General features: G+C 28.2%; 1 protein-coding gene across 2 annotated transcripts; it reads left to right on the top strand.

Moving 5' to 3' along the window:
- Nucleotides 1-4: 4 nt before the first annotated feature.
- Nucleotides 5-14,602, top strand: Gclm (Glutamate-cysteine ligase modifier subunit). Of its 2 annotated transcripts, none has more exons than XM_071184410.2 (7): nt 5-143; nt 3,365-3,430; nt 3,508-3,586; nt 5,736-5,792; nt 8,442-8,644; nt 11,798-11,912; nt 13,218-14,602. In XM_071184410.2, exons 2-7 carry the CDS (start codon nt 3,395-3,397, stop codon nt 13,373-13,375), a joined length of 648 nt encoding a protein of 215 aa, XP_071040511.2. In that variant the 5' UTR covers nt 5-143; nt 3,365-3,394; the 3' UTR covers nt 13,376-14,602. The 2 variants fall into 2 exon arrangements, with proteins under 2 accessions (XP_071040511.2, XP_015906339.3); XM_016050853.4 differs by lacking the exon at nt 5-143 and adding an exon at nt 196-547.
- The last annotated feature ends 266 nt before the right edge of the window (nt 14,603-14,868 follow it).

A 14,868-nucleotide genomic window follows, 5' to 3' on the forward strand; every position in this document is an offset into this window, starting at 1 on the left:
CGTTGCCAGATGATGATGCTTCAGGAATTAAAATTAAAAAATTTATTAATTTTTATTACTTTGTAATGTAGTCAAACGCAACTGTAACATTATTTAGTTTCAAAATATTCTGCTGTTCAAAAAAATCTTTTTGTCTTTTCAAGGTAAATGAAAAATAAATAGATATGCGCCACCGTCACTCAGCAAAAAAGAAAAAAAACTTTCATCAAAAATTACGCAATCACGATCTTTTGTTTTGTTTATGGGCCTGTGGAGATTTTAGTGAAAATATATATATCAATCTATTGTCTAATTAAAGTCAATTTCGCCGTTTTCTCTTATGTTGCGACCAAGGTTGCGACGGATTGCATAACTGTGTCAAGGATATTGAGTATCATAAACAATTTCGCTGGAATCATAGCTCTTTATTATACTATTTTAGTTGTAAATTTATATTAATTTGCGAGAAATGTTACCAGAATCAGTAAACACAATTATTATTAATACTGGGAATATAATAAGTTCCAAAGATTTTAAGAAAAAAGCAACGCAGTCTCCTAGTGAAGAGGTTTGAATTTTAAACTGTTTATTGTACTTGCATGTTTCTTTAACTGATTTCTATTAAGAAAACGTCTTTATGTAGGTTTTAAATGATAAAGAAATTAATACAACATTGGCGAAATAATTTTCATATTTATGCAGGGCTGTAATGGGAGCTGGTACGGCGGCGAATCCTTACTTTTTTGATATTGATAACTGGAATGTCGTAGCCAGAATTTCCTGTTACAGGGGGGTTGAGTTTGTAAATCATGTTTATCTACAAATATTTTAAATATAAATCAAGTTTTTGATTATTTTACGCTTAACATTATATTGTAAAATTAGGATTTTATTTTAAAACTTATATTAACTATTCATAATTGTGAAAAATTTATTAATATTTATTTAAAATATGTTGTTTAGTTACTTTAGTTTTGAGGAGTTGAATTCTTAAAAATCCACTTCTTTGACTATGAACCTGGCTGTTTAAGTGCTCTCTTAAAAAATTTTATTATTGAGTATAGTAAATTGTCTATTGAAACTACAGTTATCTTATTAGTTGAGTTCATGAAGTATCTAAAATGGAACAAAGAAAAACTATAAATACATATATAAAGTAAAATGAACAACAACAAAAAGTATATAATTTAAATTTTAACAAGTTTTTGCATACTGCTATGGTGATTATAGTTGATGCAGACTGGTACCAATGCAGAAATATCCCCAAATGTTGTATAGAAAACTAGCTTATTTTAAGACATAGCAGAGTAGTCAAGATAGGGAATGATATCCAGATCCTGTAGGATTTGAATCCTGCATAATTGTCTGCAGGATTTTCACCTCAATCCAGCCGAATCAAAATTCAGAAACTAAAAGAATTTCCCTGTTTTATAATGCTGAAGATCTTTTGTTGATATGTACATAACATGACTCTTAAAATTTAGCAGCAAAAATGGATACGAATGGTGTTTTGCAGTATGCATTTAATCATGTTCGGGTGGCGTAGTTGGTTTGTCGTCGGCCTTCTGAGCCCAAGTCTGCGGGTTCGATCCCTGGCCCAGACACCGGAGTTTCGGGATGCAGAAAATCCTCAGCGGCCATGTCGCATGTAAAAGATCCCTGGGGTGCCTTATTGGCTCTTGGCATTTCCGGCAAAATTAAATTCCTAGTGCACTTTAGCATCCAAATAGAGTTTCGGTGCTGCCATCTAGTGTGGCAGAAACTAGACGTCCAAATTAACATGACCAACGGTATCTCACCCATTGTGGTAGTCCTGAAAGAGTGGATATCACCTCTGGAGAACACACTAGGTCTGCTCATCGGCAAGACCGATAATGCAGCTCATTGGAAATAAAAGAAATTTAATTATGTTCAACCCAATGGTCTGGGAATGAACTCTGACTCTCTTTTTAAAGCTCAACAAAGTTTAAAAATATTTATGTTGAACTGGGAGAAAGTAAAATAACAGATTTCATCTGAGGATGGAAATGAAAACTAGGACACTGAAAAAGAAGAGTCTGAAAATGATGGAACAGAGAAATCATTAAAAATCATTATTGCTAAGTCTCCTGCTTTTTAACAAAGACTCCTGTATTTTACAACTATCTCTTGTTTTCTTGTATATTCTCAAATTTCTCTGTATTTGCTGAAGAATTTTTTAAAATAAAAATTGACAATAAAATATCCCCTGATCGCAGAAGTACTTCTCTTATTTCTCAACTGATAGTGATATTGCCAGTACTGCAGAATGTTGAGAGTTAATAGTTTAAATAATTGTTTAAAAAGTCTTCTTTAGATTAAGATTTATATACATATTTTTTACTTCGCTAAATGTTTGTGCTTATATTTCCAATTTTGAATTTCTCTTATTGACTTACATGATTATGCATTATGTATCAAAACTTTACTCTTAGCTTAAAAAATGATGAGTACTCGAGTGGATATTTATATATAGCAGTAAAGTCAAAAAAAGCTTTTTTATCAAACAATTTATTTGTCACTAAAATTCAGTCTCTTCTAAGTGACGACTCATTGGATTCACTATTTTTCTTTTCTTATTTTTTAAAATTAAAGAAATGCCTTTTTAAGACCATAATTTTCTTGGTATTATATTTTGAATATCAATCTGCTTATAAGCTGTTTTTTTTTTTTTTATAGTTCTCTCTTTGCCAGTTGTAACTTTCAAATTAATTCTTGTTTTTAATTAATTCCACAAAAATGCAGGATCCTGCAGGGCTATTAAATTTCAATCCCGCAATATGTGTAGCCGAAAACATTGCCTAATCACATTCTTTAAAATCAGTTTCTTTTCAGATATGTCAGTGTTTACAAAACATTTCTTAACAGTTTTTTTATTAAAATTTCTCTAATTTAATTAAATTAAAAAAATATATACAATATCTAAGTTATCATGTAATTGGAGAGATTTCCCTATTGTGATATGTCGCTGAATAATTGCCAAGTCTTGGAAACTTCCAGGCAGGGTTTCTCGTGAAACTAAAACAAACATCACAGAAAGAGACCAGCATGAAAGGTATAAATCATAGCCACCCCTAGGCAAACAGCTACGTGTTTTTTTTTATTAAAAACAAAATGCAAGTTTAAAATCTATTTGGCACCTTGAGGATTGTAGTTGGTGCGCCAGATCACGATATGGAAATGTCCGCATATAATTAATATGAATTTGATTTATATTTCTAAAGCTTTGTTACTGAATTTAATAATTTGCTACATATTTTAACCTGTTAAATATTTTTTATTAGTTTAAGTTACAGAACATTTCGTTATTAAAAATTTGTATTATTCACACAAAAAAAGTATATATACATAATTTATTTATTTTTAGGTGTGTGATAGTGTCAGTGGAGCTTTTCAGATGTGGCTCAAAAGCATATATACCAGCTATAATTTTGTAAGTTTGAATGTGTTTTTTCTAACATATAAAAAGAATGATTTTCTTTTTTCAATCATTTCAAGTTTTTGTTTTAGGATTCTGATGTTGTTTTCTGTGATAACAATCCTGATATGAAGGTAGAGAAATCTGATCGTGCTGAACTTAAAATATCTGGTAATTTTTATTTCTTAAGTACATGATTATTATCATTAAACATAATACTGCAAAGCTTATGTAAATTGACCTTTACAATGCATTGTTTAATTGGTCAACTTACAAAAAAAACTTATAAAAGTGACAGTATTTTATTTTAATATGTTATTGTTATATAATATTAAATTCTGAGTGAGTTGACCACTTGTTTTGCTAGGAACTCCTTTTTAGTGATCAAATTATATATGGTGAGGAGTTTTTGCTTTTTTATATCATGTTATTTTCATATAATATTGAAACTTGTGTAGATAATATTTTTATCTAATATTGAAATCTGAATAAGTAGACCATTCGTTGTGCATTGCTTTAGTGGTCAACTTATCAAGGGTAATAAGTCTTCGCTTTTTATACCATGTTATTTTTATAAATGGTATGTTATTCACATATTTCTTATACATTAATAGGCGAAATAAAAATAAATGTAATTAAATTATTTAAAATTTTTAGACTTTAAAACTTTAATTTAACAATTACCCCATATATTTTAAAAATTGAAATTAATTACATTATGAATTACAATGGGTGAAATTTCATATTAAACTTATAATTTAAAAAACAAATAGGTATATTTTCTTAGGGTACTTATGAATCATGAATCACTTCTTATGAATCATATTCAGTACTTATGAATCGTATACTTAGGAATCATGAAGCCAATGTGTAGGAACAATGCCAGAGTTATATAAGTTATATACAAGTCACCAGTTACAGATAATACACTTAAGGGCCTCAAACATGATATTATCATGATAATTAACAATTATAATATGTATAGAATATTACGAGCATTATGAATTATTGCTTCTATTTAACCTAATAGCAGAAAACTTTTGGCTGGGATAGCATGGTTGGTAGGGCCTTGTACCCATGTCCAAGAGTTTGTGGGTTCGATCCTTGCCGGCCGAAGTCTTCCCGTGTAGTAAATTGTGACTGATGCACATTAAATCTGTCGAGTTACAAAATCCTCCAAGTTCCCATAACAAATCTTACCTCTGGAGGTACTGATCCAGGAGTTACCTTCTCTTCTTGATTGGTTCAAAATTACAAGGCTAAGGAGTTGAGCTTTAATAGCAGAAAAAAACTAAAAACAAGTAAAAATTAAAGATAAAGCAAAACAAAAAAAAAGATTTTTTTATCTTTTTAAAAATTAAGGAATAGATTTCCTTTCATTTTTTTTCTTTAATTTGATACCAAGAAAAAAAAAAAAAAAAAGACTATATTCATTTTCTGTGGTAAATATCTGTTAGATGATGCCTAATTTTCACAATAATAATCTCTACTTGCCTGTGTTAAAATTACAGACAAATTTTAATTTTTTGGAAGATAGTACTGCAGATTGACTCAGTAAATTCTGCTATTGGGCTATTGAATACAATAATATCAGCCATCATTTTCTATAAAATGTCAAAATAATATTGTGAACATTATTATACTTATCGATTATTATTGAATATGATTTTGTGAGTGTTGATAAATTTTATTTGGGATATACTAAAGAAATCCAATGTAAAAATAATAGAAATTGGTTAAGCTAAAAAAATATTGCAATGTATTTTTAAATAGATTTATACTATGCTTCATGATATGCTGACAATGCTTCATGATATTCAAATTCACACCTATCAATTAAAAGGATCAATGTTGCAGTATTGTGCAACAACTTGTAAAAGAAGCAAACTTGAATTATAATCATTTTGAGATTTATTTTGTTATATCAATCAACCCATATTTTATAAAACCCAAATAGTTTCTCATGTGGTCAACTGGCCTAAAGGTTTAGGTTAGCTTTAAATACTATTTTATTAATTCAGTGAAACTTGACTATAAATTATAAGGACAAGAAAATTTTCAGGAAAAGTTTCTTCTTTATAGTCAACTTATGATGGGTTTTAAATAGCATTCAATTATGCTTCTTGATGTATGTAATTGTTTTGGATATCAGTGTAAAATTTATACAGGTGATCAGGTTGCAAAAGTTTACCTGTCTTTAATTATATAATATAAATTTGATTCTTGGTAATCAAGGTCAACTTGTCAAGTATCACTATATATACATTTCTTTTTAATACTAATCTTATGTTTTTCTGATTATTTTCTGTTATTGTTTTAGTTAAAGTATTTCTGGAAACTTACTCTTGTGAAATTCTAAGAAGTGTAATATCCCAAGGTATATATAACTACTTATTAAGATACATATACTGTTGATATTCTCTAAATCAGTGGTTCCCAAAAGGTGTTTTACAGAACCTAAAGAATATTTTAATGTTTTTTATTACTTTTTCCTGCTTGAATTGTTTGTTTGAATATTTAAATTAAAATAAAGCAAATTTAGTTTTACCTGCTTTAGGCACTTTTCCATTTTGATTTAATGTTTTAATTATTAATTTACCTTTCTGCCTTTTTCTGTATTTGTAAATTAGATTCATTTTCTAATTAGGTTCCATGAAATAGTCAAACGGGTTTTGAGAGTTAGAACTTTATTTTTAGACAGTGATGACTTTTAAAACCTCTAATCATATTTAATTTATAATCTATTTATGATTTAATTATTTGCAAAAAAAGAAAGTATTATTTCTGAAGAAAAATTTTAATCTAAATCTGTATGAAATTTCCATATCTATTTTCTGACAATAATATATTGAATAAGTTGTGAAAATTATATGGTTTTACAAATAATTGCATTAGTATTTCCCATCAAACTTTTTAATTCTATGTAAAAAAAAAAAAAAAAAAGTTTTTAAAAAAGCTGAATTTATCAATTGAGAAATTTGTTTCCCGACAACATTTATGGTGGTTCTCTTTTGCTGTTGGCGGTTTCTCTCAAGAAAAACCATAATTAAAATTATTTTACTTTAATTGAATTATTTTAATTTTTAAATTTATACCTACACTAAGATCAGTTTTATAACTAGACTGGATGCCCTTCCCAGACCTTCAAAGTTTGACATAAAGCTAAATTTTAAGAATATCGATAAAACAAAAAAAAATCTCTTTCCACTAAATGTTTTCAAAATAATTAATAGTCTTAATTTGGTTAATATGTTCTCAATTGCTATCTAATTTTATTTATTAAATTGAGGTTCCAGTTAACAAAAGTAGATCAGAGTTCCATTGCTGAAAAAAATTTTAAACCACTCCTCTTAATGTAGGAGAAAAGGGTTCTTCTTTTTCTGCTTTCTCTTCTTTGTGTAAACAAATGATGAAAAGTTAAATTCTATTCTTGTATATTTTATGAAAAATGTGTACATACTGTGTTTTTTATTTTAATTTTTTGTTCTGTTTTAATTTTTTCAATGAAATGAGAATTCTTGTGAAATATGTATTGAATTAGTGGATTAAACAAATTGAAAAAAGAAGGTTGAGTTCCTAAGTTTCTCAAAATGATTAATTGAAAATTAAGAAATTTTTATTAAAATTTTTGTTCTGTATTGTTTATTTCTTGTAGCTGTTATTTCAATTATTAAGTAAAAAATTATCAGCAAATAAAGAGCTCTATCATCCAAAAGTTATGAATTGTTTCAAAAAGTTGGAAATGGGTTTTGTTTTCTGATTGCATCTGACAGCAATAGTGTTGTGCATATTTTAAAAATAATCAATAATGTTATGCATAGTTTATCTCTTCTGTATATTTATAATGTGTTTTTTATTGGATAAAATGTGCTGGTTATGATGTAATCAAACCTACCGAATTTCAGGTTTTTGTCTCCAATATAAGGTCACGAAAGTATTTTTCCTTTAAAAAAAAAAATATATAGATGTTTGAATTGGAAAACCCTTGCTTAGTTTGCATGCAGCCCTCAAAACTTTCCTCCATATCAATTGTATTGAGTTTATTAAGAATTCTGTTTTCGAGCTTTTTTGTATATTTAGAAATTTCTGATAAAATTTTTATAACACAGCTTTTAAAGGAGCCTTTATGTTGTGTGTTATGGTGATATCTTAATTTATGTTGAAATATCTAATACGAGTCATACTTTAATTTTTTCTTTTTTGAACACCAGGTTTTGTGCTGATGGGTTTTTTTCAGTTTGTATGATTTGTTGATTTATGTTTATATATATATATATATATATATATATATATATATATATATATATATATATATATATATATATATATATACGAGTATATATATATATCAATTAATCTTTTTATGTTATTCCTTTTCTTAATTTATTATTCAAAACTAAACACTCTTTCTCACACTTTAAATTCATATCCTGTCTTTTAATCTATTTTTAGTTCAAGTATGCATTAATTACCATTTTGGCGATTATGCCTTTAACTAATTTGCGAGAAAGACTTTTTTCATGGACCTATTTAACAGACCAGTTATAATTACTAAGTTTTCCCTTATTCCCTAAAAGGAAACATTTTACGAATTTACTTTGCAAGATATTCCCTTACTTTTATTGAGTACCACAACGATTTTGTGCCCTCTTTCCCTGCCTAAGAGCTATTTTTATCCTTCCACTCAGCAACGACGTTATATACATGTATATAAAAGTTAGAGATTAATAATTTAAGTTTATTTTGAATTATTATCTTGCTCAGTTTTTTACTGACTATGGTTTATTTTTATATTAATTTAAAATCTTTTTTTGTGCAATTTTTACTGAAATTTAGAGATTTGTTTAATTAAAAATTTGCTACTTTGTTCCTCAAAATTTTATATTCTTAACATGGAAGGTTTGTTTGTAAATAATACTTTATGTCTAATACAGCAATTAATTTTAACTTATGTGTTTCATTACTTTAAATTTACTCTTTAAAAAAGTTTTTTTTTTTTAATTAAAATTTTTATTTTCTGTTGCAGCTATGGAAACACTAGGTATTCAAATGATCGATTCACTGATTTTATCTTTACCTGCCCTTTCCAATGATGAGATATTTGACTTAAATAATATCAAACCCCTCTGGATTGAATTAGAAAATCTAGTTGCTGAAGGAAAAATAGTTACCATAGGAATCAGTGATTTGGATACTAAAGAACTTACTACTCTATACGAATGGACTCAGGTAAGGTATGTACAGGTATTCAATGCATATAGTATTTGTACATATTTAATATGCTTTTCTCATATTTCTGATATTGTTGTATAGTAATACAAGAGTATTGAAGGCATAAAAGGACTAAATCGCAAAATTATAAAAAGAATATTTCACAAATTATTGATCAATAGATATAAGAGAGTTCATCGGGCCAAGAAAAGGAAATTCCACGAGGATCTACTGCTAGATGTTGAACATCTCAAAAGATCAAATGAAAGCAGAGCTTTCTATCGTGAGATCAACCTTGGTCGCAGAGATTTTAAACCTAGAACAGCTCTCTGCAGAAATAAGAACAGGGAAATACTGAGTGACAAATCTAAGATAATGGAAAGGTGGAAAGAACACTTTCATGACCTACTGAACATGGATCACCCATCAAGTGCTCCCAACTTCTCTCAAAATACCAATCAAGAAATGATCGATCCACCTTCATCTGCTAAAGTTGTGGAAGCAATAAAAAAATTAAAAAAACCATAAGGCCCCTGGCCCAGATACCATTCCTCCAGAATTACTGAAAAATGCTGGAGAAGATGCAATTAAAGACATCCACCGCATTATGCTATCAGTGTGGGAGACTGAAATACTTCCCCAAGAGTGGAAGCTCAATACTGTCTGTCCCATTCATAAGAAAGGAGATGTCCTCGACTGCTCTAACTATAGAGGTATAAGCCTCTTTTGTACTACCTGTAAGATCTTCTCTAATATACTCTTCACCAGACTATCTTCATATGCCGAAAACATCATAGGGGATTACCAGTGTGGATTTCACAGGGATCGTTCCACAATTGAACAAATATATAACCTCCGGCATATTCTTGAAAAGACTAAGGAATTCCAAATCAATACACATCACCTTTTCATTGATTTCAAAACAGCGTATGATAGCATTAATAGAGAACTGCTTATCGACGCTCTGAGACAGTTTAACATTCCTGAAAAACTTGTGAAACTTATATCCCTTACATTAAATGACACCAAATTGAGAGTCAAAATACAGGGAAACTTATCTGAACCTGTTGAAATAAAAAATGGCATAAGACAGGGCGATGCATTAGCATGCCTTCTTTTCAATCTTGCTCTTGAGAAAGTAGTAAGAGATTCAGGAATTAACACTAGAGGAACTATTTTCTCAAAATCTGTTCAAATTATGGCCTATGCTGATGATATTGATATCGTAGCAAAAACTCCTAAAGACCTAAAGCAGGCATTCCTGGACCTGGAAAGAGAGGCCAAAAAAATGCACCTCTTAATTAATCAGAGTAAGACAAAGTATATGCAGTGTATCAACTATACCAATACCTCCACGCACATCGAGATTGGAAAGTATAAATTTGAAAAGGTGAACTCTTTCACCTACCTTGGCTCTGAAATCAACTCCGAAAACTCAATTTCCACAGAAGTAAGGAAGAGAGTAACTGCAGCCAACAAGTGTTTTTATGGCATAAGAAAATTCCTTAAATCTGACAACATTAAAAGAGACACCAAGTTGCTAATATATAAAAGCCTAATAAGATCAGTTCTCACTTACACATCTGAAACCTGGACCTTGTCCCAAGCTGATGAGAGGACCATCGCTGCTTTCGAGAGGAAGATATTCCGATCCATTTTTGGTGGTGTGTGTGACAAGGGAGTGTGGAGAAGGAGAACTAACTCTGAGCTCTACAGGATATTCAGAGAACCGGACATTCTGAAGTACCATAAGATCCAGCGCATGAAATGGGCCGGACACATTGTAAGAATGAACGATGACAGAACAACTAAAAGAATCTTTTTGGCAAGGCCAACTGGAGTTAGAAAGAGAGGCAGGCCCCGACTGAGATGGGCGGATTGCCTCCAAAGGTACTTTACCACAATTAAGGTCAGAGACTGGAAAGCCGTGGCACGCAGAAGAAAGGACTGGCGCAGTCTTCTTGAGAAAGCCAGGGTCCACCCAGGACTGTCGAGCTACTGATGATGATGAGATATAAATTTGGAGCTAAAATATTAAGATAAAAGTATTAAGTTTTGAATCCTTTTCAATATATTGTAATGTGTGCACTGTTAGTGACTAGATAAACCTGAATACAACTATCTCTCCTTTATACAGGGTGCGTAGCCAAATCTTTCAACAAAAAATAAGCACTTTTTAAGCACTCAAAAAATATTTTTAAGCATTATATACATTGACAAAATGCAAAATGCACAGGACTTTACAAGATCATGATAAAATAAGTAGTTTCTGACAAAGAACTCTTGATTATATTAGCCATTATAAAATGATTAAGATATTATTCAGTTTGATATCAGAGGATGGAAAATGAAGCCTGAAATTGATAATATCGTGCAAAATGCTGCAGAGTTACATATGAGAATGCAATAATCTCACCAATAGAAAGTTCCAGATAGAAAATTCTTAAGCTTTTTTTTATAATCTTTAAAAACTAAAACATTTATAAAATTACCTAAAATTGGGAAAGTTCTTTAAAAAAAAATCCTTATCAAAATATGTTTAACACAACTCTTTATTTGCTTAAAAATTCAAATATGTAATGTATGCTATTAAAGAATAGCATTAACTAGATTCAATGTGAATAGTAATAAGTTTGAAGCCATAATTATTTTTTTAATTAAGTCAAAGAAATATTTTTTGTTATTATGAAAATTTTAACTTACATCCTACATTATTCAAACAATTTTTACAACTGTTTGAAATGAATTATGTAAGAATGCTTGTAACAACACTTAATATTGACCCCTGCTATACAGATGTAAAAGGTCATTCATTATAAGATGAGATTGCTGCATTATGAGTTTATAAAAATAACCTTGACATTTTCATGCAAAATTTTCGTAATTAAAATTATATAAAACTAGTTCATATTTACTAAAATGTTATGATTTTTGAAAATAATCATATGACTTCCTATTAAAAAGAATAAACATACTTTTTTTAAAAATGAAAAAGGCAAGAAAATATCCTTCTTGCTCTTTTTTTTTCCTACTTGACTCCTGTGTTTTATTTGATTTTAGCCTTACAGAATTATTGCTTTAGCCTTATAAACTATTTTTGTTTTTGATTTTTGATGTGACTTTTCTTAATGAAGTATAAATCTGAAAATTTTATACTTTATATATAATTAGGTTAAACCTAGTGTGAATCAAGTAAATCTGGAATCTTGCTGTGTTATGCCAACAGAAATGATTGCATTTGCTAAAGAAAATGATATACAGCTTCTGACGCATAATGATCCAAAAGGTAACAAAAAACTGTCGATAAAAAGCATGTCAATTTTCATTTCAAAATCAAAAGGATATAAGTATTGATAGTTTCATTTCTCATCGTTTTGATAAAGTTTATAAAAATATATTCACCTAGTACATTTACTTTTCTGAACTATTTTTAAACAGAATTAATCACCCTGTCCCATTAATGCACATTTTTATTTAACATGTAATTAAATAACTTAAAAATAATTTTTATATTATAACAGTGGTCCCCAGCCTGTAGGCTACATGGCATCTTCTGATTGCTTTACGAGAGCCCTGTATTTTAACGTTGGTTAAAAGTTGATATGAAATGCATTTTTCTATCATAAAAGTATAGCCTGAAGTTTTTCAGACTAAATGTCAAAGTAAATTCCATTTTTTTACTCGTATATAGATTTTTATAATTTTTTTATTTTATTTAGAGGAATGCATTTTATATTTTGGATTTTCTGTTGTTAGACAAGTTATTTTATAAATATTCACAATTACTTTTCACTAATTTTATTGACTATCATATTTTATATGAATTCATTGGAGTTTTGTCATTTTGCTGTCAAACATCTAAAATTTGCTGTTTTGTTTCTTGTAAAAAAAATTGGAGTTAATAATTTTTTGATGCTTTATCTGTGTTTATTCATTTTTATAGTTTAATTTGAACATCATAGCTTCTATTTTTGCTAGAAGAAAACATTATATATAATTGAAGAATTTAGCAAAAGGTTTAAAGCAATAATTTTGAAAAAATTGAGATTTCTCATGAAACACGATTTATTTTGCCAAGTATTAAATTTTATTGACCTCAGTGGATGAAGGTACTTAGTCTTTAAGTGTTTATAGAGTGGAAGGCCTCAAGTAAATTTGACCACAAACAATTGAAAGTAACTTTTAGAATCTTCTCTTTTAGCTACAATTTAGAGTGGTAACTCTAAAGAGTAAACAATTTAAATGAGCTTTAGGGATTTAAATAAATTTTACCAATTGTAAACCATGCAATGAAAAAGGCTTTAATTTTGGTTGCCAATTTATTAAATCTAACTGAGTCAAACTCAATAAAATATCAGTTAGAACTTTCATCTATTTAATTGTGTCAATTTGTAATTTCTTCAGAAAAGTATTGTTTGGAATAGAGAATAAATATAATCTGAAGTTCTAGTGGATTATTTTGGATAATCTTGATTGTATGTGCCAGGTCTGTTATCTGTTATAAGAATATTTGATTTCTGTGTAACTATTTAATAATTATATGATAATTATGCATGTAAATTTAATATTTATTTATGTGTGATTATTTCAGTTTTACTCCCAAATGAGATGTTTAAGAAAATTTTAGAACCAGGAGTGAAAAACCCAGATGAGTGGAAACGAGCTTGGATTGTGCGATATTCAGTGGTTGTTAAATCCAGGGGAATTATACAAAATAAAGGATATCTACTTAGTGCTACAAAAAGATAACTTTTAAAAGTTATATTGCATAAAATTATAATGTGATAAATGTTGCATTTTTGCTTCATCTATGTCTCTTAATTTAAATCTTAAGCTTTTGTGTAAAAACATGTTATATCACAAAGTTGTGTGTTATGCAAAATAGTGTAATGAAGCACTGTGTGGCATTTATGTTATTTCAAAGTTTTGTTTAATTTTCTGGATTTATTTCTTAAAAAATAATCTAACACAAAATTTAATTCTTAAGCTATATAAAAATTCCAAATATTGAAATAACTTTAATTGATAAGGTATTTGTATTATATTTCTTAAATTTTAAAGTTTCACTTATAATTTTTTATAATCCTTATATGATTATCTGTATACAATTGATAATTTACACAGAAATTTTAAATGAATTACTTTTTTTTATAATATGAATAAATTCTTTAGCAGTTGAATAATTGACCGAAAGAAAATATTTTATGAAGAATATAATATAATAATTTTAAATAGTTTTCTAGTTAATTTTACAACATTTTGTACTTTAAGTACACAAATTATTATTAATAATATGCAATTTAAGTGTTAATGGATTATTAATACTTGCTCTAGACTGAAATGATTGTCTAATTTAAAAAATTTTAATCAAGACTGTGAAGTCATATACTCTGTAAGTAATAATATTGTAAGCAATAATCTCTGTAAATAATAGTAAGTAATAATAATATATAGTATAGTATCTGTAAGCAAAATCAAAACAATCTGTAAGCTTAATTTTAAAACCAATATGAATTAAACTGAAATTCTTTAATCAAAGCAATATTTGTAAAGATAGGTGAGACCAGAATCAAAATAAAAAAAGCATTATTAAAAAAATTATAGTTCCATTACTTACCTTTGAATTATTGAAGTAATATTTGTATTGATTATACTTCTTAAATTTATATAGTTTTCACTCATTTTTCATGTTTCTCTTTTAAAATTAATAATGCAATATTTTTTTCAACTTTAATCGGACAATCCTTTAAATTAAGAATATTTGATATTGCTATGCCATTATTTTTTTTACAGGTAAACTGTCACTGGTTTTATTGTAAAAACACCCTTATTCCCAATACAGCTTCATTTCATAGAATGATCAAAATATTTCTTGGTGCAAGTACTTATTAATATAAAATTACATTGTTTATGTTGTTCTTTTTATACTTTAAACAATCTTGTATTAATGTTGTAATAAAATGTTTTCAATGAGGATTTTGCATTAAATCTTTTGTAACATTCTAAAAACATTAAAATGCTAAATTAATTAATACAAACTATTCCTTTTGTGCATGCTAATGCCAAACATGATTTTAAATAGCTGTTAATGTTTCAAATGGCAGACTAATATTTTATTTTTATCTAGATATTTATGAATCCGCAACCTGCATGAAACTTTTTTTTAAATATCTTTTTTAGAAAAAATAAGTATGAAGTCAGCTGGGTTTTTTTTGGGGGGGGGGCTATGGTTTTAATATTGA

Source organism: Parasteatoda tepidariorum, chromosome 10, assembly GCF_982258835.1.
Source record: "Parasteatoda tepidariorum strain Cologne lab strain chromosome 10, Ptep-v5.0, whole genome shotgun sequence".
Taxonomy (NCBI): domain Eukaryota; kingdom Metazoa; phylum Arthropoda; class Arachnida; order Araneae; family Theridiidae; genus Parasteatoda; species Parasteatoda tepidariorum.

What these genes read in the sequence shown, in the direction of transcription:
- Gclm (XM_016050853.4), top strand. Translation starts at nt 449, where the DNA reads ATGTTACCAGAATCAGTAAACACAATTATTATTAATACTGGGAATATA. An exon ending in CGCAGTCTCCTAGTGAAGAG is followed by an intron (nt 548 to 3,364) that starts GTTTGAATTTTA and finishes ATTTATTTTTAG; the next exon opens with GTGTGTGATAGTGTCAGTGG. An exon ending in CTCTATACGAATGGACTCAG is followed by an intron (nt 8,645 to 11,797) that starts GTAAGGTATGTA and finishes ATATATAATTAG; the next exon opens with GTTAAACCTAGTGTGAATCA.